The 25,068-nt window shown below is 40.2% G+C and overlaps 3 protein-coding genes across 4 annotated transcripts; 2 read left to right on the top strand and 1 right to left on the bottom strand.

Annotated features, from left to right (window-relative positions):
* Nucleotides 1–928: 928 nt before the first annotated feature.
* Nucleotides 929–4,796, top strand: tescb (tescalcin b). Of its 2 annotated transcripts, none has more exons than XM_027020044.2 (8): nucleotides 929–1,261; nucleotides 2,213–2,268; nucleotides 2,651–2,731; nucleotides 3,063–3,202; nucleotides 3,515–3,576; nucleotides 3,681–3,788; nucleotides 3,989–4,036; nucleotides 4,235–4,796. In XM_027020044.2, the coding sequence occupies exons 1-8, from the start codon at nucleotides 1,229–1,231 to the stop codon at nucleotides 4,310–4,312; spliced, it is 606 nt and encodes a 201-aa protein (XP_026875845.1). In that variant the 5' UTR covers nucleotides 929–1,228; the 3' UTR covers nucleotides 4,313–4,796. The 2 variants fall into 2 exon arrangements, with proteins under 2 accessions (XP_026875845.1, XP_026875844.1); XM_027020043.2 differs by having other exon boundaries at nucleotides 930–1,261; nucleotides 2,199–2,268.
* Nucleotides 4,797–10,385: 5,589 nt separating this feature from the next.
* m17 (IL-6 subfamily cytokine M17) lies at nucleotides 10,386–12,945 on the bottom strand. The gene is made up of 3 exons (XM_027020067.2): nucleotides 12,873–12,945; nucleotides 12,228–12,379; nucleotides 10,386–11,389 (listed from the first exon to the last, which is right to left on the bottom strand). The coding sequence occupies exons 1-3, from the start codon at nucleotides 12,928–12,930 to the stop codon at nucleotides 10,946–10,948; spliced, it is 654 nt and encodes a 217-aa protein (XP_026875868.2). The 5' UTR covers nucleotides 12,931–12,945; the 3' UTR covers nucleotides 10,386–10,945.
* Nucleotides 12,946–15,814: 2,869 nt separating this feature from the next.
* taok3b (TAO kinase 3b) lies at nucleotides 15,815–23,102 on the top strand. The gene is made up of 8 exons (XM_027020083.2): nucleotides 15,815–16,318; nucleotides 17,466–17,702; nucleotides 18,040–18,168; nucleotides 18,539–18,742; nucleotides 19,378–19,617; nucleotides 19,907–20,119; nucleotides 20,873–21,055; nucleotides 21,313–23,102. Exons 2-8 carry the CDS (start codon nucleotides 17,517–17,519, stop codon nucleotides 21,472–21,474), a joined length of 1,317 nt encoding a protein of 438 aa, XP_026875884.1. The 5' UTR covers nucleotides 15,815–16,318; nucleotides 17,466–17,516; the 3' UTR covers nucleotides 21,475–23,102.
* Nucleotides 23,103–25,068: the final 1,966 nt, after the last annotated feature.

Genomic DNA, 25,068 nt, shown 5'->3' with positions numbered 1-25,068 from the left:
GTAGGTGATCTCATCTCCACCCTGAACAGGTTGGTGTGTTCCTGCTTTCCCTAACACAGCACCACACCTCAGGCATGGATAGGCTATTTGCCTAATTTGCCTGATGGTTCGGCCTTCAACATCCAGTCTCTTATAGTAGCATGGATGGAATTGTTGAGGTTTTGAACAATCTAATGCTGCTGACTTTTAGAAGCTACATTTTAATTATACATTACTCCAATACTAGTGTCCTCTTGCAATTAGAAGAACAAATAGCACTTTAGGGTACAGAGGAAATACACTGACTAATGACACACTGCTGTGTAATCCAAAGCCCTGAAGTATAGCAGATGTAGTAGAAGAGTCAGTAACAGCCTATGTTTTTGTATTTTCTCAGCAGTCTAAAGCCACTGGAGGGCCATCATCACAACCCTGCAGGGATAACATCGCAAAACCCTGCAAACAAACAAACAAATAAATAAATACAATTTTGGATGATTCACTTGATACCAGTGTAGACAAGGTGCACCATAATGTTCTCACTTAGTAACAGTCCTATAGTGAAAACCAAAGATCTCAGGCTGTCTAGCAAGAATCAGGCTATTGCCTTTCCAGGTTAAGTTATGTAGATATTTATTTGATATTTATTCTGGCAAACTAGCTAATTAAGATCAACTGTTTAAATTGCATCATAAACTAAGATAGTAATATATGGCAGATGAGCAGCGTATTAATGGAAAATGTTTTTGTTGTCCGAAAACATAAGAAAACGTTTCTATTGTCCGAAGAAGGGAACATTGTTATTTGATGAATTATTTCTGATTTGAGTCACTGAATGCGTTTCCTTTATGCATTATAAATGAAGAGTGGAGGGTCACGATTCACCGCACATACACTCGTCAGACTATTAAAGATGGTCTCAGTTTTCTTTCCTGAAATAGGTTCTTTTTCAGCTGTTTAATGCTTCCTGTACGTTCAGCATCTTCCGCACTACGCGAAGATGTACCTACAGTCTCCTGAGGTTGCCCATGAAAGATGACACCGAAGCGCTAAGACCCTGGGATATTATTTTAATTCGCTTAGAGGAACAGACCAATTTGCATGAGCTCGGTCGACGAAGGCAAAACAGGAGGTGACTGTGTCTGACACCAGCGGATGGGATCGCTGCTAACTCTTCTCTGACAGCAAGTGGCAGACCGGAGGAAGACCACTGTCGTGATGGGAGCGTTTCATTCTGTGCCAGAAGACCATGAGTATCATCTTTTGGCTAAGAAGACAGGATGTAAGTTCCACAGCCTGAGAAAATTTCTGTGTAAATGGCTTTATTCGTTCAACAGTTATCGCCTGTTATTTTTGCGTCATATGACCTACGACATTATGTTTTGGAGGAAGCAGCAAGCTATGCATCAGTGAGCACGTAGTCTTTAAATGCTGCTGAACAAAATCTATTCTATAGCTTAGCCATGGTCTATCAGTTGTCCTTAGAAATTTCAAAGACAATTATATTGCAAATGTGCCATCTATAGTCATTAGCGTACCAATGCACGACATGTGGCTAAAGGAATAAAATAACGTTCTGCACTTTCACAAACAGCGCTTTCTATGTAACATCCATTTATTTGATAAAATATGAGATCTGCTGATGCCTACTCGAAATGGTGCTAAGTATAAACTTGCTAGATAGGTGAAGTTCCCATTGCTGTATGTATACACTTTAATAATGCAGCCTTGGACTGTACTTATTCTTTTTCCTGTAAGTTGTCGCCCTGCCAGGTTCCTGTCATGTACTTGCTTTATATTCAGAGTGGGTGGGATGAATTGTGTCAAATAGGAGATTACAACAAGAACTTTGCAGATAGACATTTTTCATTTATTAAATTGAATATTTTACGCCTTAAATGTATTAATTTCATCAGGTTTGTCATTGTGGGTCTAGACAATGGCATTATTTGGCAGTTTGTATTGGCCCATACTCTGAGGAAGTTAGCAGACATTTTATATGCAATTTACAATATTTTACTGCACCAGTATAAAACTATATAACTATTTTATAATAAGCCTGTACTGTAACTTTGTTCTACTATTAATATGTTCAGTAGTAGAATGGGGTTATAGAGGGTAGAGTGGTCTTGGATGTCAGCGTTAAGTCCAGAAAAAGACTCTTGTGATTTGTTTCCCTGTAGCAATGAGTTCTCTTATTCTGTTTTTACTTATCTCAGTTTCTCTGGAACAGATTGTAATTCTTCACAATCGTTTCAATCAGCTGAGCCACAACAGTGATGTGCTACGGTAGGTTAACTGCACGCTGGTGCCAGCTTCGCCCAGTGCCAAACACTCATAGGTTTTTTTTTTCTCTCTCATAGATCACTTCTGTTCATAGGCAAGTCCTGAGTAGTCTTGACAAGTCTAAGCTCCTGGAGTATTTTTATATACATTTGTTGTTTTGGCCCACTTGATGTGTTTGCCTCTATGGATATGTTTTTATTTTTGTAAACAAATAAACCTGAATAATTACCAGTGAAGCAAGCCCATTATATCCTCATATATACTACTATTACAATACATTTCACTAAGCTAAAATGATAAATAGCACATCTTAATCTGGTTGATGTTATGCGAATTGTTAATGAGAAATCTGATCTGAAGTCTTCTTCTTGCTATTTATTTGAAGGAGGGAAGACTTAAGAAAAATTCCAGACCTTGCTTGCAATCCTATTCAATCACAGATTGTAGAGGCTTTCTTTGATGAAAGGTGAGTGCTGGGTGAAATTGTTGTGTTATTGTTCACTCTTTGTGATGAAATCAGCAGTTTTCATCCTGACCACTTGGCCGTTTGACATGTCTGTGGGAAACTCCTCTTTGGGTAGTTTACTACATCACAGAAGCTGAAATGTAACGAAGCTCAACATGTCTGAGGGACTTTTTAAACATCATTGTTGTTGTAATCCTGGCAATGAACAGCCATTCTAAAAGTACTGTGCGCTCTGTTCCAGAAGAACTTGAGGACATTTCAGGCATCACTGGCTAATGTATGCAATTACTGAGCTTTGTATTATCCATTTTCATATGGTTGTCCTCAACAGAAATTTCAAGAAAGGGGGAGAAGGCTCAGTGCAAGAGATTGGATTCGAGGAATTTCTCACAGTCATGTCCTACTTCAGACCTCCAGAAACGCACCTGACAGCAGAGCAGAAAGAAGAGATCAGGAGGACCAAGATGCGTTGTGAGAATGCATCCGTAACACTTAGGCATTGAATCAAATCAAATCAACATGGAGTCAGTAGCTGTAAGGCAAAACATCACTTTCGCTGTAAATATCCTCTAGCACTTTACAACCACTGTTGCAGTGTAACTATGTTATTAATTACAGTATAATATACCAAACATCAATGTGTAACAACACATGCGTAAAACATGTTTTCTGTTATGTCAGTACAGAGTTTCAGAGATGAAGGCCTTGGAAAAAGGTATTGAAGTCTGTGGGCCTACAACACTGTTGCTGCATTACCTTATGCTAAATTTTCTCTCCTGACAGTCTTGTTTAACATGCATGACACTGACAATGATGGAACTATAACGCTGGAGGAATACAGACATGTAAGGCTATCTCCAGTTACAAAATCTATGTCTTGTATTAAACACCGCGTAATCCGAGCAGGTCTGCCGTGTTGTAGCTGACAGTGTGGGTTTGCTGGCTGCAGGTGGTGGAAGAGTTGCTGTCCCGCAGTGGCTCTCTGGGGAAGGAGACAGCCAAGAGCATTGCAGACGCTGCAATGCTGGAAGTGGCCAGCATCTCCATGGGACGCATGGTACACTGACTGCACCTCCCTGTGCTGCAGAGTCACTACCAGCCAATGCAGAGAAAGAAGGAGGAGATAGCAGACCTGCATTCAATTACAATTAATCTGTTTTTTAAAGAACAATAGATAGCAGCCATTTCCAAACTTAGTAATGACATATTAATGTCAGGCATTCAGTGTGCAAACAAGAACTTCTTCTTCTTCTGCAGGGTCCAGATGAGTTTTATGCAGGGATTACATTTGACCATTTTTTGAAGGTTTGCATATTTGTTTTGGCTTATCCAAGGACCTACATTATATACATATTTATTAACTCAATCCTATCACTTACACATACAAACATTTTCAAATAAAATTCATTGTTAACTGTGTTGTACTTTGGAAAGGTTTAGTTAGGTTTAGCATGACATTAGAAGGGTTGGTGGCAATGACCAATAAATTCCTTTTCTCAACAGATTCTGAAAGAGTTAGAAATTGAGACCAGAATGAACATTCATTTTCTAAACATGGACACAACGTTTTTCTGCAAGTAATGCCTGTCGGCAGAGACACATCGGTTATTCTGCAAAAAATGCCTGCCATTCATCACCAAGAAAGATGTCACTGCGTCACAGACAACAGCTGAACTAAAGTTTAGTTTGAAGGTAGATGATTATGTGCTTTGTCTGCAGCATTAAATAGGCTAAATGCAGTGACTGCTGGGTCTTGTGTTCACAGTCTTGTAGGTTTGGCATGTTTAAGTCTATGGTCTGTTATGGCTCACTATCTATAGTTATTTAGATTGTATTTGCACACCTGTGCACACAACATCCTGCACTCAGAGCTCACTGGAGAACCAGTGTATACTAGTAAATTTTCTGATACGGTTTATTCTCTTTATTCTGTGCAATACCTCTATGACTGTATGAACTTAATGCCTTTAATAGTTCTATTTACATTAAAGTTTGTCTAAAAAGCAAAAATGTACAATGTACAGGGCACGTTTCAGCTATACAAGAGCAATAAATAAATGTCATATTTCACAAGTAATTGCTGTGATTTCATTGTGATCATATGAAATAGCAAATTTATGTATATATCATATATATAGGTACAAATTGCCCCACTCAACCCTCACCCTCCTCTGGGTGGTCTTTTTCTTTCAAGCTCAGGTCCCCTTTCTAGAGGCTTGGGAGCTTGAAGGTCCTGGGTATTATCTTAGCTGTTCCCAACACTGGACAGAGACCTCGGGCGTTGTTCTGCTGGAACTCGATTGGGATTGCTACGGCCCTCTTCTACCCAAAATCAATTTGGTTGTCTGTATCTGGAAGTCTCACATGATCTTAGTATGGTCATTCTCTACAACCTTTGGTGGCATCCCTCTTTGAGCTTGGAACTTATGGCCCATACTTGGCACAGTATATTTTGGTATACTATGCCAGCCACTTGATCTATTGCCCTTATGTCTTGCTGCCATGATTATCGTTTTTATGTCTTCCAATCCAGCCATTGATGGTGGGATTTCTCCATATCAGGCACTTCCACCATTTGGTACAGTGGTACATACCATGCAGGGTTTTATCCTCTCATAATGGTTCCTGCTGCTCTTGATTACCATACTGCTCAGGTTTCTGCTGTACTCAGTAAGCACTTCATCACTTGGGGCGATTTACATTTATAGCATTTAGCTGACACTTTTTTCCAAAGCAACTTACAATTATGACTGAGTACACCTTGAGCAACTGAGGGTTAAGGGCCTTGCTCAGGGGCCCAACAGTAGCAACTTAGTAGCAGTGGGGCTTGAACCAGCAACCTTCCAATTACAAGTCAAGTACCTTAACCACCGAGTAGAGAGTAGGTGTTGATAGTCTGGATCTTGTTTTTCCCATTCAACTGACTTCTCAGGCCTCAGTCTTTGTAAGTATTTGGCTGTAGCTGCTGTGCATGTGGCTTCTTCATGGTTCCCATTTGCCTCTGAGATTCCAAGGTACTTGTAGCTGCCCTCAACATCTGCCATGTTACCTTCTGGAAGTACGATCCCCTCTGTTCTAGCTACTTTCCCTCTCCTTGTAACCATCCAACCGCACTTATCCAGTCTGATTTTGATGTCCTTGCTGTATATTCTGGTGAGATGGATTAGTGAGTTGATGTCTCATTCAATACTGGCATACAGCTTCATGTCAGCCATGTACAGGAAGTGGCTGATGGCTGCTCCATTCTTTAGCCAGTATCAGTAACCACTCTTGGTGATGATTTCACTTAGGGGGGCAGGGCCTATGCATAACAGCATCAGGGACAGGAAATGTCTTTGGTAAATCCCACACTTGATGTTGACTTGTGCTATTGGTCTGAACTTGGCCTTTAGGGTTGTCTTCTACACTGAGTTCTTGATGAAGACTTTAAGAGTCCTATTGATGTTATACAGCCTCAAGCATTCCAGGATCTATGTGTGGGGCATTGAATCATAGGCTTTCTTGTAATCAGTTCACACGGTGCACAGGTTGGTCTGTCTGGTCTTTCAGTCTTGAGTGACGGATGATGCCTTGCAGGAGCTTCCATGTTTTGCAGAGGCCAGTTATCACCAGGAGGTTGGATGAGATATATATATAGTGTTCTGCATACACCATAGGTTATATTATTATATGTGTAAAAATAAAAACTAAACAAACAAACAAAAACTCAATCAGCCAACTAAGCAAAGAAAATCTCTGTCTTTCGTTTTTTAGTGAAATAGGGCTCTTGTTATGTCTGCTGACCAGCAGGTGTCAGTAATGTTGTATAACTGCATGAGTATAGTACTAGGAGTACTGTATAAGGTTAGCAGGTAATTCAATTTCACTTAAACATTGAATTCAAGTTTATGGCCATTAACAATATACATTTTAAATCAGACATTTAATCCATGAAGAATTGTCAAAACAGGTGTTACTTCATTTTCTCTTGTAACACAAGTAATGCAAGTTGCAGCTAATCTACTGACACCACTACATTCCACTAATGTGTTTAACTGTACATTCTACTGTACTCCATTATGTTCTACTATATTTTATTGTTTTTCACTGTAAATTCTACTGTACTCCACTATATTCTACTATAGTGTACTGTATTTCACTGTACATTCTACTGTACCCCACTACATTCTGAGTGGAAACTACTACTCACGTGCTGATTATTTAGTTCTGTGAAAAAGGGTAGGTGTACATACTAGATGTAAATGAGTAAGTAAATGACAATGTGGGCCTTCTAAAAATAAAAACAAATAAAAAAACAAACGGTTAACTGAATTTCACCCTTATGCTGAGTTCATGGAAAAGAAAGCAACTAGTATGATGTGCCTAAATGACGTATCACCATGGTCATTATTCCCAACAAAAGAGTAAGCCCTGTGCCATTTTCAGTACAATCTATATATATAATGACTATAAACGTATATTAAAATTTTGCAATTTAATTGAATTAATTGTTAACCTTGTACTTTGTGTAATACTACTGAGGTTATATGCCATGTTAGGATTGTAGATCTGAAGTGATATCTTTCAGTGATTGTTTCATTGCTTGATTTAAAAATAAGTACTAGTACTAGATTTAATTATGAATTTTTTGTATTTTATAATATTAAACTGGCTACTTTCTCATTTACATCTATTATGTACAACTACCCTTTTTCATGGAACTAAATAATCAGCATGTGAGTAGTAGTTTCCACTCAGAATGTAGTGCGGTAAAGTAGAATGTACAGTGAAATACAGTACAATATAGTAGAATATAGTGGAGTACAGTAGAATGTACAGTGAAATACAGTACAATATAGTAGAATATAGTGGAGTACAGTAGAATGTACAGTGAAATACAGTACAATATAGTAGAATATAGTGGAGTACAGTAGAATGTACAGTGAAATACAGTACAATATAGTAGAATATAATGGAGTACAGTAGAATGTACAGTGAAATACAGTACAATATAGTAGAATATAGTGGAGTACAGCAGAATGTACAGTTGAATACAGTCATGGAATGTAGTGCTGTCAAAAATGCTTTTCAATCAAATTTAACTATATTCTGGACTCTTATACAGTTGTATAAGTACAGTTAAGTACAGTTCTTGTTGATCGATGCTTAACATCACTGAAAAACTGAATCAAGAAAGAGGCCCTGCTCTCTCAGTCAAAGACGTTGACAACAAATGGCAACATTACACCCCCGTCATATTATATTTGAAGTAACTGCTAAATAATATCAGTACAACATCAATAAATCCATCTTCACCAGAAGTGCAAAGTAAATTCTATATATTTGCAATTAAACAGATTCTTTCAGGATTTTTCTTCTATTTTACTCAGTTTCTACTTCTGTTGCTTCTATTAGCATCAATAAGCATAATTTCTATTTTGTCTTTATTCATTTCCAACTTACTCACACTGCGATGAAACCGAATCCCAAACCGAATTCCAATGTGACACTGTGCACTTATTGCGCAACACATTCCTGTAAACCTTATAAATTGTCATCAGGACTTTGATGTCGTCTTTATGTCGAAGACTTCAAAACACTTCTTGCTACATGCTGTGAGTGGAGAGGAAAAAAAACTGCCACTTTGAAGTAGGAAACAACAAGAGAATTTCTCACATAGGCACCTGGTTTCAGGTTGGGGGCGGGGGGGGGTGGGGGTAACCATAACCATACGCTACCTCTATCACTCCCTCTGTCCTCCTTTCTATTTCAGTGTAAGACAAACCCTTTTCATTTCTTTGTCTCTGTCTCTGCTTACCGGAGAAAGCAGCGTGCTAAGGTGAATCATGAAATCCCCACTTTAATTCTACAGAAATTATAGCAAAAAAAAAAAACCTCCCCTGCCCAAAATGAAGAGAACTATGATGCTGCTGTGGCTATAGGCTACTAGAAGCTGGCTTTCTTTATGGTCACATCAGTGTGACTGTGCATGGGCAGCATTTGTTTAATTAAAAGCCAAATACTATTGAAATGATTCAAACAAGGACTTGTTGAATATGTCAAAATTGTTCAAAGGAACCAGAATCAGTGAAATGTAGCTTAGCAAAAACAATTACAGCCACTGCATCCTGAACAGGCAGTTAAAGCAGGACTGTGTCACATCACAGGGTTGGATGATTCATGTTGGACATTTGAAGTTTTAGTTAAGAGGTTAGAAGAAAATGAAAACTCATTAGTCTTATAAGCTCTATGATAAAAATTTATTTAATAAGGATAGCTTATAAAGTACTTCTAGTAATTCAAAGGCAAATGTATTGATCCAAAAAACATCTTGATACAAATTAAATCAACATTTTGATCCAGTTCACAATAAATGACAAAATACCAAAAAGGTTATTACATATTTCAAATACATGTAATTAAAATAGCTATTCTTAATTAAACAAGAATGTGTTTAACTCTGTATCTAGTTCTAAACACGGTGAACAGTAGCTGAACAGCTACTGCAGTATTGCGATAGTGGAGTCAAGGGACTTCACTAGCTTTTGTTCTGTCTTTTTTTCAGAAAGTCACCGAGTTGTTCTGTCACTGAGTTCTGTCACCGAGTTGTGTTTTAGGAAGACCCGCCAACCAGTGTGCTTGTTAGAAGTGCAGCACGAGCTGTTCAAGTGGAAATAAATTACTGATATTAATCTTGATATTAATCTTGTATCTTGATAGTGGATTTAATTTTTTTCCATTTATTTTTAATCATTGAAAAGACACAACAGACATACATTTACACAGGTCAGGCCTGTACATTCTGAGCTGAGTTAACTAAATGAGGATTCTAGGTTGTAAACTGCTTACCCACTGTCAGCATTCCTGCCTGTCTCAGCTCCAGACGTCACTGAAACTTGCCTCAACGAGGAACTTAAGACATGACCGAGTATAAATCCCCCTACTTCCATTTTTGCAGAAGCATGTGACTGGGTTAAGGGGCATTATTTGTTGGCACCACTCCCTGTGCAGTTGCTCCTTATACCACAATTCCCAAAGAGAGCCACAAACAAAAGAGTGTCCAGGACACCTGAAGCGTATCTACACACACTGTTGTAAAATCAGGTTATATATTGGTATTATTCTTCAGCATGTCATCATCACACATGTATAGTAAATAAAGGCAACACTGGTGAATTGCCAATGTACTCAGTTATTGCTGATTCACTGTAAGGTTTTACATACATTATGTCCATACATGCAACATAGTTAACGTTTGTGTGGTGTAGAACAAAGAGCATACAATGCAATAATGTATAATTGGTTGACTTCTGATTAAACTGATATGGATGTACAATGTCAAGAGGATAATTACTGCAATGCTCAAATGTAGAATGCATTTGTCAGTTTTTCCAATTCATACCCTCCTTCCCAGGAGTCAGGATATCCTCCTTTCCTAGGAAGCTGCAAGCAGTTTCAAAAACTCCCATGTCCACGCACAAACATACTCTCATACCCATCCTGTGACAGGGGTGACGGCTAGTCAGGAATTTGTCTTTCCTATCTGATGTGTCGTGCAGAATGTGTCATTAACAGCTGATATCACAGTCTCTTTCACTTCCTGTCTTCTAAACTTGCCTCAGCACAAGGTTATGTCTCAGACAACACCACTCAGTATGCCAGCTCCCCCGGTTTATTTATGTCAGCCAACTCCCAAGAACATACCACAAAAGCCAATATGGCTAATACCTTACATCATATCTGCTCTTTTCAAGTAGTCATCTGTGACAACATACATGACTCTCTGTGCAATAACAAGGAATCATAGTTAAGATCAAAGTGTGATTGTACGTCAGAGCCCTGTGTCTACCTGAGATACAATATATCTGATGCAAATAACTGAAGTCATGCTTAAATAAACAATGCTTGACAGAAACCCTTTACAGCCACATGAAAATTTTGATAAGCAGATAAGATGTACTGTCATTGCCAGAACTGGTATGATACAAAATTAATGTTCAAAGTGATTTGGGAAGACTTTGTATCTCCAAATAATATATTAATTAAAATTAAGAGTAATAAATTAATTTAATAAATATATCAGAAGAGTGACAACATTAAACATGCAGCCCCTTTTCTTTATAGCAACTGATATTTACAGAAAAAATGTACAAAAAATAAATAGTCAATAAATAAAATAGACAAACTCATAAATCGTAAGTTCCCAGCTGTGACTCAAAAGTTCTTTGACATCCTCTAAGTTTTGTCTGTACACTGGCCCCTGAGTGACTTCAGTTCCCTGGCAGTCAGTAATGTGAGCTTTTGGACCCTGGTGAGGACCGCACAACCATAGACCTTCTGCTGGAAGATGTTCTGTGGGGGCAGCAGTGCAGTGGGTCCCACAGCTGGCTCAGGCAGAGCGACGTTAGGTTGCAGCTTCTGCAGGATACAGCTCAGCCTCAAGGCCAGGTGCCTGCCGTGAATGACAAGCCTGGCCAAGTCAGAGAGCAGAGAGCCCAAATAGGGATTCAGGTCGCTCTGCTGCTGCAGGACCATCGTGACATGCGGCAGGAGCTCCGTCAGGCGGATGTAGGCACTCTGCAGACGCTCGGCTGGGCTGCTGCCCCACAGCGTCGATGACGGCATGCTGTCCATCGACATTGTGCAGAATTGCTCTGCAAAGTTGCCCTGAGCGGCTTGCTGAAAGGGAAGAGAGCATGGATTTATTAAGTCTGGGCAGAAATGAGAGGATACTCCAGATTTTCACTGCACTGCCACTGTAGTGTCTGAAGTGCTTTCACTGGCACTGAGACATTTAGTAAGATCTGACCCCTACTCTATGTCCAAGTCCAGTCAAACTGTATGTTTCTATGCAGCAGCATCAGTGAAACTGAGCCTACATCTTCCATTACCTAAAATACTGCTATCAGCATGTGCCCGGTTGAGATTATCGCTCTCTCATGGAGTCTTAGATTTTGCACAAAACATTTAATAAAAATGATGAAAGCTGAAAAAAAAGCTTTTTGCATTACATTTAACTTTAAATAAATAAATAACTATTGAATAATTATCTGAATAGCTAAAAGTAGCAACACCCACTGACGCAAACACTTACATATTAACAGCCAGTGCCACAAACACCCAAAAACTAACACACCCCTACCACAAACTGCGCTCCCACTTCCACAGTGCATAACTTCTGAATCTAGAGGCAGTTTCCCAGGCGAATAATACAGCTAATTCTGGACTAAGTGATGGTCTGAGTGGTAATTCCCCATTGGTCTTTTTTTAGTCCAAGACCAGACTTAGACTTAACACAGCGTCAGAGCCATTTATGTTCCTGCACTGCCTCAGACACCCACAGAATTTACACATCACTTCTGTGAATGGAGCTTCTCATTAGGTACAATACTCCAATTGACTGAATTTCACAATGATTTGTCTGTATCCATGGCTGCATTACTGGCTGAATGTGACCAGTTGGGCTGAAAGTATCCACGTGAGTGTTTGTAAGAGGTGCAAGGGATGAGGTACGTACGTATGTCTTTATTAATTCTGCAGTGGCCCTTTTGACAAACTTGCTGAGCTTTATGCCCTTGTGAAGATTCTTGCTGCAGCTCTTCTCAATGCATTGAGCTGTTCCATTCCCAAACTCGTTCATGGCTAACAGGATAAGGGTCAGGAGCACCACTGGGGAAAGAGTAAGAAAGATCAGGATTAAACTAAGTTCACTTCCATCTGCCATGTGCAACAGAGCATAACATGACTGATGTTGCTCTACCTATTGCTTCAAATTCATTTCCATTCATTGCTTCTTATGTCCTTTGGATACCAGCAGCTTTATTGCTTGATATAACAAACTCAAGTACAGTAAAATCCATGATCATCCTAATTTGGAGTTTCTACAAGAACACTCACATCTCATAGCTGCACAGTATATACAATGTGATGAAGCACAAGTTTAGACTTGTGCAATTCTTTCACTCACAGTAGTGTTTGATATGTTTGCTGTATCATCAAATCAAAAAGTGTTGTATCATCAGTGCTGTATCATCAAATCAAAAAATTTTCCATTTAAATATGACATGACAGTGACTTTAGACTGGCATTAGAGTGGCATTACTGTGACATAAGAGTGCACCTGCAGTAGCTTTGAGTGCGGTTGTGTAGTTGTTGTACTTACTGGCCGTTGGCTGTGTTCTGTGGGCCTGCCAAAGCATGTTCCTAGCATGACCATTCATTCCTTCGTGCACAGAGGAAATTAATCTTGATCGCAGCCCGACATGAGGTTTTAAAGACTTGAAAACCACACATGTGTCATCTAAGGAAATGACGCAGCAAGCCTTGTGAGGCAACAAGATTTCCCAGAATCTTTTTCTTCTTTTTCTTGTGTTGTCACATTTGTGTGATGCTGTAGCCCTCTAAATTCTACATCCGCTTTTCACTCCACCCAAACATTCACAGCCCTCATTTTATAGCCTATAGATCACTTATTACGCTTTTTACATATTTATGCTGCTCTCCATCAGAACATGCTAAGCTATCACAGCATTGCACGTTCATATGTAGCCAAAGCTACTATATGATGTAGCCATAGCTAGTCCTATGATGTTATATGATAAGCAGATCAGGTTGTTAATGAAATCAAGTTCACCTGCTCTCCATATTATCTCTCTGGGATAAAATGTATAATGTAGTTCTTAGTTTATTGGTGATTTTACTGTGTGAGCATGAAAGCCACATGCAAAAAGCCACATGACTGATTGTCTTTGTGGCAATTTTATCATAGGAATATTGAATATTGCAATTCCTCCATGTTTATATATTCACCGTGTTTATATGTAGTGCATTGTGAGAGCAGTGTATACTGTCCTTAGCTGGGATTTGGGGGCTGTGCCCCATGTGCAGACAGGAAGATGACCAGGCTCCTTCCTTCTTCACCTATTCTTCCACAGTGTACTCTCCAGCTATAACGCCCTCTACAGTCCACCGGCAGTTCCAAAAGGAGTCATGCATTGAAAAAGCCAGCAGCGAGCACTTCTCTTGAACTTTGGGATCATCAAGATGACTAAGGAGCATCCTGGGTGCAGCTTCAAACGCAAGCCTTTTGCTCTCTGTTGGTCCACAGGAAGCTGGCAATAGGAAATAGGTTTCTCAACATCAGGCTTTCATTCATACACAATATTTTGCAAAAAATGACGCAGGAAGGCGTCAGGGACAGTTGTGATTGCAGGAATTGTTTTGCCGGAAACTGACAGAGATGTTAATTTATATTAGATTTTTTAGACCTCAAATTGTCTCTGATGATGCAATGATAGGGTTACAAAGTTGCTAAGCCTTAATCATTTTTTTGCTTGTTGCTGCAATAGTGCAGCATCAAGAGTGGTGAAGATACACATTCTCAGCAATCTGAATGGAGTCTTACATCATACATTAAAAAAACTAAGCTAGATGGGAAACCCCCTCAGCTATGAGCAGGTTTGTAAGCTTACATTTTAGACAGGAAGGGCTGTTTTCACTGCTATTTCTGTTAGATCAGAGTGCAGTGCTGATGTTAACAGATTTTATCTTATGCCAGTGCCTAATGCCAGCTAAGAGCCCTGAGTCTGAACGCGATGTGGGCAGGGGTCAAATGGGGTAAACAGAGGGGAAATCTTACGACTTCTCAGCTAAATGCAGGCAAAACCAGCAAAGGCAGATCAGAGCCAGACCTTGGTACTTTCCAGGCTTATCTATGAATTTATGCAAGAAATGAACCCATACATAAAGGAAACACAGGTCATCATGGTAGTTGTCCCACTGTAGGTGCAGATAAAAGCTGTCTTTTCATGTCGTCTAAAAGTCATTTTAGCCTGGATGCAGAGATGCAACAAGAAATGTCTTCAGAGCAATCAAAGTTATAGGAGTCATTGGAATATAGGAATGATATGAGTTATAGGAGTTATAGACATCACAAGAGATTTTTGCAGTCTTGTCACATACGAACGTGTACATTATTCAGCCTCAGACACAGGATGATGTGGTGCTGACAGCATTCTCTGTGTGGTGCTGTCAATGAACAGGCAGACTAGCACAGACTAGCTGGTGTTTAAAATCCTCACTATGTGACCTCTGTCAATTTATCTTTACAGTACACTGTAGTTACTCACTCGGAAACTTTCTCTCTATATAAACCAGAGAACATTTCCAGGTGAGTAACTGCAGTGTACTGTAAAGATACATTGAGAGAGGTCCTTCATCAGCACTTTGCTTGTCAGAAACAAGTAATTAATAAAATGTCTTTTATTTCTTTTTCTGTTTTTTTGTAATTTATTTTATTTTTTTTATTAAGAGGCAAGTTTCCTTTGGAGATGTCTCAGTCAGTGTTCGTTAATGGGAAGCAGCCACCTGTACCAGAGGTAAATCACTGTAGTGTGTCCTTTACAACTAAGGCCAGTCCTGGCACCACTAGACATGGTGCAGTGGAAGCATGGTTTTGAAACTCAAACAACTTCTGACAAAGTGTTATATTTCAGTTGAATGATATAAGTGGCCTATCTAGAATTTGAATAAGCAATGCATTTTTGCCTATTTAGATACCATGGTATTCACACCTTACCTTGTAAAGCCAAAAGATCAAAGACACCTCCTTTAATCTCTTTACCACACAGGAATTACTTTGGTGAGGAAATCCCCTCAACTTTCAGAGTAAATGCACTTTCCTCATAATTGTGAAAGAAAACAGTGGAAAAATTGCAAGATTGCAAGGAGAGTGCAAATTTATTCTAAACTTTATTTTGAAAGGCATAGCAAACATAAAACTGTGCAAATTGCGGTGGAGTACAATTCTTTTTTCAGAACTGCTTAGCTGATTCTTCTCTATGTATAAATATCCTAAAATTGCGTAAAATTGAACTGTGGAAATATGTAAACCAAAAACTAAATTTTAAGAGCGAGGATAGAAATCCCTTTTTTTATGAATCCAAGGAATATCAGAGACAGGATGATAGATATGTGATGTTTATATATATGTGTGTGTGTGTGTGTGTGTGTGTGTGTGTGTGTGTGTGTGTGTGTGTGTGTGTGTGTGTGTCCAATAATAACAGTACTCTACGTGTTAAGAAGCGAACGGGCGAAGAATCGTCCTCTACGTAGCCTGCGCGTACATCTACTCTCAGCCTGCCTGCTATAGGTGTTGCATAATTCACCCTTTCCCACCGGATCCGTTTGCTTCCTCCGCCTCCTTGTCAGGAAGTGCTGCCGCTAGTGGAGTAGCTCTGCTGTCTCCCCCGTCGCTGTCTGCGCGACGTGCACCGCGATGCCGTGCTTGCTTCTCGTCGGGACGCCGTAACAGACGACGCCGGACCGGGGGGGAAAGGATGCGCGCGGACTATGCCTCATGCGGGACGCAGAGAGACGCATCGGCGGCGGCATCCTCCTCAGCAGCGGGGCGCGCGGCTAGCGCCCACCCCCACTCGCTCGTGCTTTTCCTCCCCCCCCTGCTGAAAGCATGCCTGCGTGAGGGATGAGGCTGGGGACAGGGACACCAGGCCATAGCTGCGGCCTACTTCTTATCACAAGAGCAGGGCTCGCCACCGCAAGAGCAGCAGCATACGCCAGCGCTTTGCCACCATCACACCAGCGTCTTTGGTAGGCAGGTTCTCTTTCTGCTTCGCTCGCCGTTTTTTCTCTTTGCATCAGGAACACAGGCCTGTCATGGCCATTCTCTCAACCCCACATCAGTAGCCATGGCAACCACAGCCCGTTAATAAGCCCCCCCCCCCTCCCCCCCCAACCACTGTTCTCTTTCTGTGCCTCCGGAACGTTTTTGTCATTTTCTTATCGTAATGTGTAATTCAACACATCTCGAAGATGATAGGCCTTTCCCCCCTCACTCTGTTCATTGATATTGAGAAGTCTTCTTTTTCCTCGTGCATGATGATGTAATGCATTTTTGCAGGACTCAAGTATGCTGCATGTCAATGGATTTGATTGTTTTGTATATGTTTGCCTGAAGACTTTTTGCATGTGTATTTGTTAATCGTTCAGAAAATTGATTGTACTACTTTACTATTTGCTACTTATTACTGGCTTTATAGGCTTAGCTAATTCGAACAGTTGCTTGCAATTTAACAGCTGCTAAATGTTAGTTTATCTATGATGACAAGGGACATGGGGCATTTATGCCCTTGAAAAGGTTACAACAAATAAATATATAAAAGCTAATAGATGCATATTATGAACCTTTCTTCCTTATAGTTTTATATGGCCTGCAGCTCATTCTGTATTATCCTATCCTGTATGTGTGTGCACGCGTGTGAGTGTGTGTGTGTGTGTGTGTGTGAGTGTGTGTTTTCTACTGAACATAAAAGCAGTTTAAAGTGGTAGAAGGTACTTCAAATCAGGACCTTTGCCTGCAATGTATGACCCATAGGTTCATGAGGAATTCTCCTCATACTGAATTCTCCTCAAACAGAATTCTCATACTTAATTCTCCTCATACTGAATTCTCTTGACAGTCTCAGATGAACACATAGACAGTCATTGTTCACTCCTTTCATGACTTTGAACTAGACCTGCTGCAGTCATACATACTTTCTCATCTCTCATTCCTTCAAGTTCTCAGAAACCATTGAACAGTCCCTGGCTAAGAGTTTACACAATATCAGCTCATGGCCTTCAGAATTCCACAGGTTCACCAGACAACAACAAAGGGACTACCTAGCACTTTTATGCTGTGGCAACATGCCTGATCGAATGCTGAACTTTGTTTTCTGCTTGTTTGCGCCCCCTGCAGGTCAGCGAGGAGATCGAGGAGCATGAGCAGGGCTCTGAGTGGCGAGAGCAGATGTCAGGCTACAAGCGCATGCGGCGGCAGCACCAGAAGCAGCTGATTGCCCTGGAGAACAGGCTCAAGGCCGAGATGGACGAGCACAAGCTCCGCCTCCAGAAGGAGGCGGAGACGCAGGCCAGCAACACCTACATTGAGCTGGAGCGCCTAGCCAAGAAACAGGCCGCTCAGATGGAGAAGGAGGTAAAGAATTTGGGGAGGAGCCGGATATTTAATTTCATGAAAGCAGCAATTAAAAGCACAAACCTGTTTTTCATGATTTTTGGTTAATTTTGGATCATTTTTTATAATGCTACAAATTGCCATACTGTTGGAATGGAAACCAATGTTATGAGGCCATCTATACAGATACTATTTTATAATTATTTGATATATAGGTGCATTATTTTAGATCTATAAACCTCATATCTTAAAAATGCAGCATGCATTTGACTTTGGCATCTCATTAACAATGGCTGTAAATGTAATGTAATGCAAACCTCAACATAGTCTAATAAGCACGCTTGGTGTGGTGCTGCAGTTGAAGGCGTGGGCCGTGGAGGAGAAGCGGATTCAGCAGCAGATCCTGGTCCAGCAGAAGAAGGAGCTGACCACCTTCTTGGAGACACAAAAGAAGCAGTACCGGCTGTGCAGGGAGCGAATGAAGGAGGTGGGTGCAGAGTGTGCAGGCGGCGAAAGTGTAGCAGCTATCTCCACACACCGAGCAGCCATCGGTTACCATGAGTGGAGGAAACAAGTGCTCCTCCTGAACTCTGCAAAAACAGTTTTGAATTCTGAAGAGTCATCTCAAAACTATTAAATAGTGTCACTGATATGGAGGGAGAAGGAAACCCCTTGCTCTTTGTGGAAGTCTACATTTTCACATACATCTATGATTGCTGACTGTTTTGCTATCATTCCTAATGACATTCACAATGTTTAATGAGGAAGGCTGGGTGAAGACTCCATTCAAACGTTTGCCTCATAAAACACCTGTAAGAAAGGGCCAGGGATGTTCATTCAACTTTCTGTTTCCACAGGAAATGAACGAGGACCCCAGCACACCGAAGGAGGAGAAACAGGAGCGCCTGTCGCGCCAGAAGGAGACGGTGCAGCGCTCGCAGGCTCAGGAGGAGGCTCAGTTCCTCCACCAGCAGAGGCTTGTCTATGACAGGAGCTGCCGCGCCCTGAAGAGGCGAAGTCTCATCAAAAAGCACGAGCTCGAGCAGGAGCAGATCCGGGAGGCAAGTCCCGCCTCCACTGGCCTGACATAACGCACGTTCTTTCGGGTTCAGGTGAAGTTTGGAGTTTCAGGTTTTGATCTACAGGTACATCAAGGTGACATTTAGAGGAAGAATAAAATGTTTTAAGATCTAAAAGTGAAAAACCTCCTTGACTTCCATTCATAAGTAAAGACTACCGGCACATCCAGAACATCCTGTTACAGGTGCTAGATAAAATATCTTAAAAAAAAAAAAAATAATAAAAAAAAAATAAAATAAATATATATATATATATATATATATATATATATATATATATATATATATATATATATATATATATAAATCAATTAAAAAAAGCAGTTTGGAGATATTTGATAGTTGAAAAACAAGTCTTGATCAGTAGGTTGCTACCATTTATAAAGTAGACTATTAAACTTGACACCAAGTGACAAAAGCCCTTTAGGTTTATAAAAGATATTACAGTGTTTTTAGATGCAAACTAAACCTTGTCTCTTACCCTCAGGCTGCTCTTAACTTCACGTGCAAAGTTAATGGAATTTGGTGATGTGACCCTGTTGTAACATGGTGATACGACCCTTTGCAGTTTGTAATGTGGTGATGTGACCATTTTTGGTTTGTCTTATGTGTCCCAGGAGCTGAACAAGAAGAAGAGCCAGAAGGAGATGGAGCAGGCATTGATGATCCGGCATGACGGGTCCACGCAGGACCTGGAACGCCGCCACCTGGACAGCCTGCAGAGACTGCGCATGGAGCTCATCCGCCTGCAGCACCAGACTGAGCTGGAGAACCAGGAGGAGTACAACCACCGCCGGCAGAGGGAGCTGCATCGTAAACATGCCCTGGAACAGCGACAGCAGCCTCGCAACCTCAAGGTGAACACTGTGTGGGCATATGGGGAGAGTGATACCTGGTAGGGTGAGTGGTGATGGGGTCAGTGATGATAATGCCTGGTAGGGGAAATGATGCCTGGTAGGGTGAATATGATCCCAGTCAAAGATGAAGGAGGTATATTTTGAGAAATATCTGACAGAGGAACCGTTTATTTAAATATTTAATATTATTGTATTGTTTTGAATGTGATATTCATAAATTCTCCCAGTGTACACAATCTTCCACTCAAAGTAGTTTTGCTGTTTGTTGTATGCCTTTGTACAAAAATAGGCGTTGGAGATGCAAATCAAAAAACAGTTCCAGGACACTTGCAAGGTTCAGAACAAACAGTACAAAGCCCTGAGGAACCACCAGCTGGAGGTCTCACCCAAGAGTGACCACAAATCCCTGCTTAAATCTCTGAAAGAGGAGCAGACTCGCAAATTGGCTACGCTGGCCACTCAGTATGAGCAGAGCATCAGTGAAATGATGGCCTCTCAATCGGTAAGAGACTCCTTCTCTTTTCTAAACTGACAGAGGCAGGGGCTGTGGTTAATCTCACAAACATGTTACCAAACAACTGTTGGTTTGTATCTTAATTACCCTCTGATCCAGTCTAGTTCTGGATTTTGTAATCACCTAGGAGTCAAGTTCAATGACAAAGTGATCAGTCAGTTGCACTAGTTGTTTTTTAACTGCCACTGATTACAAAATCCACGATGGGATTTGAACTTAAGGTCCAGGCGTGAGGACCTCTCGTCTAGGGTTTGCCTGTTTTTACATTTGATAGACCTATTGTAAATGGTTTACTAAGAAGCACCCGAAACATCGCCCTCTAGTGGCAGTAACCATAACATCCCCAAAAAATACAACCAAATGGCTCCTGTTGCGTTCATTCAGTGTTGAGAATACTCAGAGATCAGAATACTCAGGCTGAGCTTGTAATACTCTGTAACTGTGCAGCGCTGTCTCTCAAATGAACTTCTGTTTCCAGAAATGTTATTTGTATTGTACATTTTAAGATGATTATTCTAACAATCTACAGTTATATAAAATTCAGATGTTAATTATATTAAACATTTTAACTGAATTTCAAAATATACAAGTAAGAATATCATTAGTTTTTTAATTTGGACAACCATATTTGTCTGTTGATCCAAATAAAGACCTTTACCACCGGTGAGTCATGAAGCCTAATAATGTTGGTAGAGTGCCCCCTGGTGGAGTGCTGTAATCACCCGGTGGTCTCGCCTGCAGCTCCGGCTGGACAGTGAGCAGGAAGCTGAGTGCCAGGCCCTACAGCGGCAGCTGCAGCAGGAGATGGAGCTCCTGGATGCCTACCAAAGCAAAACGAAGGCCCAGGCCGAAGCCCAGCATGAGCGCGAGGTGCAGAAGCTGGAGCAGAAGGCGTCCTTGCGCAGAGCTCACCTGGAACAAAAAGTGAGGCTGGTTGTTTGGTGCTCAGAACCACTGGGAGAACAGGGTTTTTCATTTATCTTAATACTGTTCTGATATATAGTACAGTATTGTTGTTTAGTCACAGGTGCACTGCAGTTCAAATAAGTGTTTAGGCTTTTTGGGGTTTTTTTCAACTATAAAACATTTTAAGAATGATCTGTCTTACATTACATTTTTTTAGACTAGCCACTGCTACTATTCTGGGAGATGCATCTGAAATGGCTGTATTTTGATTGCAGATTGAAGAGGAGCTGGCTTCACTTCAGAAAGAACGGACGGAAAAAATCAAGCATTTATTTGAGCGCCAAGAGCGAGAGTTGGAAACGTTCGATATGGAGAGCGCACGACTAGGATTCGGGAGCTTGGCCTCTTTCGACTTTCCCAAGGAGGACGACAGATGATGGAGCCCAGGGTTTGGAGAGCATGCTATGCTGACAGCTGTGGGCCTAGCATGCCTGAACTAACCCTGACTGCTGGATTTTACTAAGACCACCTTTTACAGCGACCATGTGGGACCACTCTTTTGAAATATCTAAATCAGTTCTGGGGGAGTTCTCTGACATCATTAGAGAAGGAACAGGCACCCAGCACAGATGACTTCATCGGAGCTCCAAAAACAGAAGGGATAAATGTAGAAGAGCTGATATTGTTTCTCCATGCCGTCGACCCACGTTTGGTATCAGTAATTCAGGATATTTTAGTACAAGTAAAAGCACTTTGATACGTTTAAGTATGAACCAACATGTAAAGGGAACGCGTTGTGCGGAATTGCCTTTGGGGTTATCAAAGGACACTGCGACTGTAGAATGTGTCCTCTGTCTTCACCGTGGCTATTAGCTGTTTCGTCTTTGTTCATCACAGCGAATGTGAATACTGCTGGCAAAAGCTGTAAGCAAAGGCAGGTTTTGAAACAGTGGCTGATTTTAAAATATAGTAAATATATTGAGAGCATTCAATAACTCTCATATTGTGGTAGAACACATGCCTCTTTTTGAAAAGTACAAAAAACAACATCATTTATTCATTGTTCAGTATCCTAAATGAATTGGCATTAGTTTTTATCAGGGTGTGAATTTAATACAACAAATCAGTTCTGTCAGACTCCTTCCTGGTATTAATGCATGCACTTTAAAAGATGAATTCAGGTTGTGAAGTGGCGCATGGATCTGTCAGAGAGTTTAGCTGTCTGTAAATAAAAAGTCCATAGCAGTTCTGTTTTCTTGGCTATTGATACTGAACATAAGCTTTATCTTTGATATGAAAAATTGCCAAATTGCCAAATGCCTTCGAGTTGATGAACATTTTATTTCTCTTTATTTTACCCAGGCGACATTGTTGTTTGTTGAATTGTGATTCAGTGTGGAGTTTTCACTGCTCTTGTACAGGGAAAATGGTGCAATTTGTGTTGTAAAAACTTTATATCAATATTTGTATATGATTATCTAAATAGGGGTTTACATATGTATTGATTAGTCAACTGGAATATAGGGAAAACCTACACAGTGGAGGCACAAGAAGGCAAACTATTTTTGTAAGCAACAGAACAAACAAAGAATTGCCAGTTTCACTAATGTGACACGTAGTTTGTTTGGGTGGAGCTATGATTCGCTATCTGGCATGCCTCTAACTGGCATTTGAGTGAAGAACATCTAAAAATAATAATAATAACAATAATGATGATATAGGCATTTGACTAAATCATAGTCTTTAAGAATGGATTGTGTAGGGCCAGGAAAATTACTTTCTTTTTAAGCCCTAAAAAGATTCATATCTTTTTTAAACTCACTTGCATCACACTATGCACACTTAGCACATGACATGTTGTGTAACTCGAACCAAGGGACACCATTTAGTCTAAAATTTATAACGCCAACCAAGGGACACCATTTAGTCTAATATTTTGTGACTGTCATTACTGGCCGCTTTTCAGACAAAGCCATTGTTGAAACTGCCATTGCACAAGTGAACTGATGTTTTAACAAATAAACTTAATGAAGTTTTTGTTGGCTAATGATATGTGGTAGGTATGTGTGTGTGTTTATATATATATATATATATATATATATATATATATATATATATATATATATATATATATATATATATATATATGTGTGCGTGTGTGTGTTATTTTAGTATTTTCCATTGCCAGTATGGCAGCAAAAAGGTTACTAACAATTCTTGTAAGTGCAATGAAACATTCCCTATCTTTCAGCACTTATGATGTACACCTTGTTTAATTCAATAAATTGGTTTAACTACACACATGAAATAAGGCTGGCTGTAGCCTTGTTTCCCCACCCAGATGTTTGTGATGCAGCATCCTCTCCCAGGCTAGTCTGCCACTGTGTCCTCTTTCAGTTCCCAGTACATTTAGGCCAGGTGCTCATGCGCTGTGTAAGGCTGTCTACTTGGGTCAGGTGTATTGGGGGTGGGAGGGCAGAGACTTGAGCTTGAACGTAGCTTTAGGTGACGTGATTCCTGAGGTTGCCCAGTAGGGGGTGCCAATTTCCAGAATTGCACTCTCAACGACGCTGAATTATTAGAACTTTTTATCTTGGGGGCATCCGTGCTACTTCCACTTGTAATTGCAAATTTTTAATTTGTGAAAAAAAAAAGTTCTTTACCTGTTGTAAATCCAGACATTTTAAATCATTGCAAATCCTTTTCTGTATAGCACAAGGAGGGAAACTGATACAGAGGGAAATACTGCATGAGGTCACAAGGTGGCGCTGTTGGGCCGGGAAACATGAGCTTGCATGTTACGTAGTGCAGTGTTGCAGGTAAAATATGAATAAGGTGTTATAGCAAAGCTGAGGTATTTCTTCAGTATATCCACATCATCACATTTCTGTTTTGTGGACATCAGTTTAAAGAATACTGAAAAATGAATCCACATCAAGGGTGTCTAGTGTGACACTTAAGTGAGAAGAAAACATGCAGAGGGTGTAAGTGCTCCAGTGTCTTATCTTGAGTATATTTAAGCTTCAGTGATGTGCCCAAGAAGTCATTTGTATTACAAACTACAGTGAAAACAAAATTGGAACAGCAAACTAGCTATCTAAACATGGCCCATTAACACATCCAGAAAAGCAGTTAGTATTAATTACATGTATATTGCTTGTTCAAGCATATGCATTTGCATGTATATATGTAACATGGAGAATCTGAGGGCTTCTATGGGATGAGTGCTTTGGTATAACTACTTAGAAGACATTGAGCTACTTAGAAGACATTGTGGTGAGGGAAAACTTTCCAGCCCAGTGTAAGGTTTTCTTGGCACACCTGACTATACTTTCCTCACCTTTCCTCAGGTATGAGACTGCACATTCAGTGAGGATCATATGTTTTCCTTTTGTGGATTTGCACTAAATGGCAGCCAAGAGTTTATGTCCTGCTGTTTGTAGTTAACAGACTTGTAGAGAATTATAGATGTGGTTCCATTGATTTAATGAGTTCTATTGATTTGAAACCAGAGCAAAGCAGTATTTGTAGATTGACATTCTGCTTAAATAAAACCTCAGCTGAGGTGAGTTGGTCAGGCGATAAGATGAACTGTCCAAAATATAACTTTGCTATATTTTGAAAATGAAATCCATCACATTTGTCGGCCTTATATAAAGAGATTTAAAATTTTTACTACCATTTTACTATTATATTGAAAGATAACATTTTTATAATGTAAAGGAAGTCACCTGGTCTAGCAGGTAGCGCAAGGTAGTGGTAACACCAAGATCATGGGTTTGATTTCCAGGGAGCAGTCATACTGGTAAATATGTAAATCCCTCTGGGTAAGAAAAATACTGAACATGTACATGTAGCAAGGGCCTAAGAATGTGATGGGTTTTGGAAGCAAGATTATGTTCAGGGATTAAATTTTTCAGCAGTGAGGAAGTTCAATGCTCAGGGCCAAGATGTCATAAAGACTTGTATGGAACTGGCTTTGTTGGATTCAAGCTACACTTTGGTGTTATTTTGCTCCATTAAGCTACACG

This window comes from Electrophorus electricus, chromosome 6, assembly GCF_013358815.1.
Source record: "Electrophorus electricus isolate fEleEle1 chromosome 6, fEleEle1.pri, whole genome shotgun sequence".
Classification (NCBI taxonomy): Eukaryota; Metazoa; Chordata; class Actinopteri; order Gymnotiformes; family Gymnotidae; genus Electrophorus; species Electrophorus electricus.
Note: the sequence above shows the minus strand (reverse complement) of the source record. Positions and strands in the feature narration are given on the sequence as shown.

Coding starts and splice junctions, on each gene's coding strand:
- tescb (XM_027020043.2), top strand. CDS start 1,198: ATGGGAGCGTTTCATTCTGTGCCAGAAGACCATGAGTATCATCTTTTG. Junction 1,262..2,198: donor TTTGGCTAAGAAGACAGGAT/GTAAGTTCCACA, acceptor TACTTATCTCAG/TTTCTCTGGAACAGATTGTA. Junction 3,789..3,988: donor GCATCTCCATGGGACGCATG/GTACACTGACTG, acceptor CTTCTTCTGCAG/GGTCCAGATGAGTTTTATGC.
- m17 (XM_027020067.2), bottom strand. CDS start 12,930: ATGAATGGTCATGCTAGGAACATGCTTTGGCAGGCCCACAGAACACAG. Junction 12,380..12,872: donor CAGAACACAGCCAACGGCCA/GTAAGTACAACA, acceptor CTCTTTCCCCAG/TGGTGCTCCTGACCCTTATC. Junction 11,390..12,227: donor CAGAATTAATAAAGACATAC/GTACGTACCTCA, acceptor CTTCCCTTTCAG/CAAGCCGCTCAGGGCAACTT.
- taok3b (XM_027020083.2), top strand. CDS start 17,517: ATGTCAGGCTACAAGCGCATGCGGCGGCAGCACCAGAAGCAGCTGATT. Junction 17,703..18,039: donor CCGCTCAGATGGAGAAGGAG/GTAAAGAATTTG, acceptor GTGGTGCTGCAG/TTGAAGGCGTGGGCCGTGGA. Junction 19,618..19,906: donor AGCAGCCTCGCAACCTCAAG/GTGAACACTGTG, acceptor GTACAAAAATAG/GCGTTGGAGATGCAAATCAA.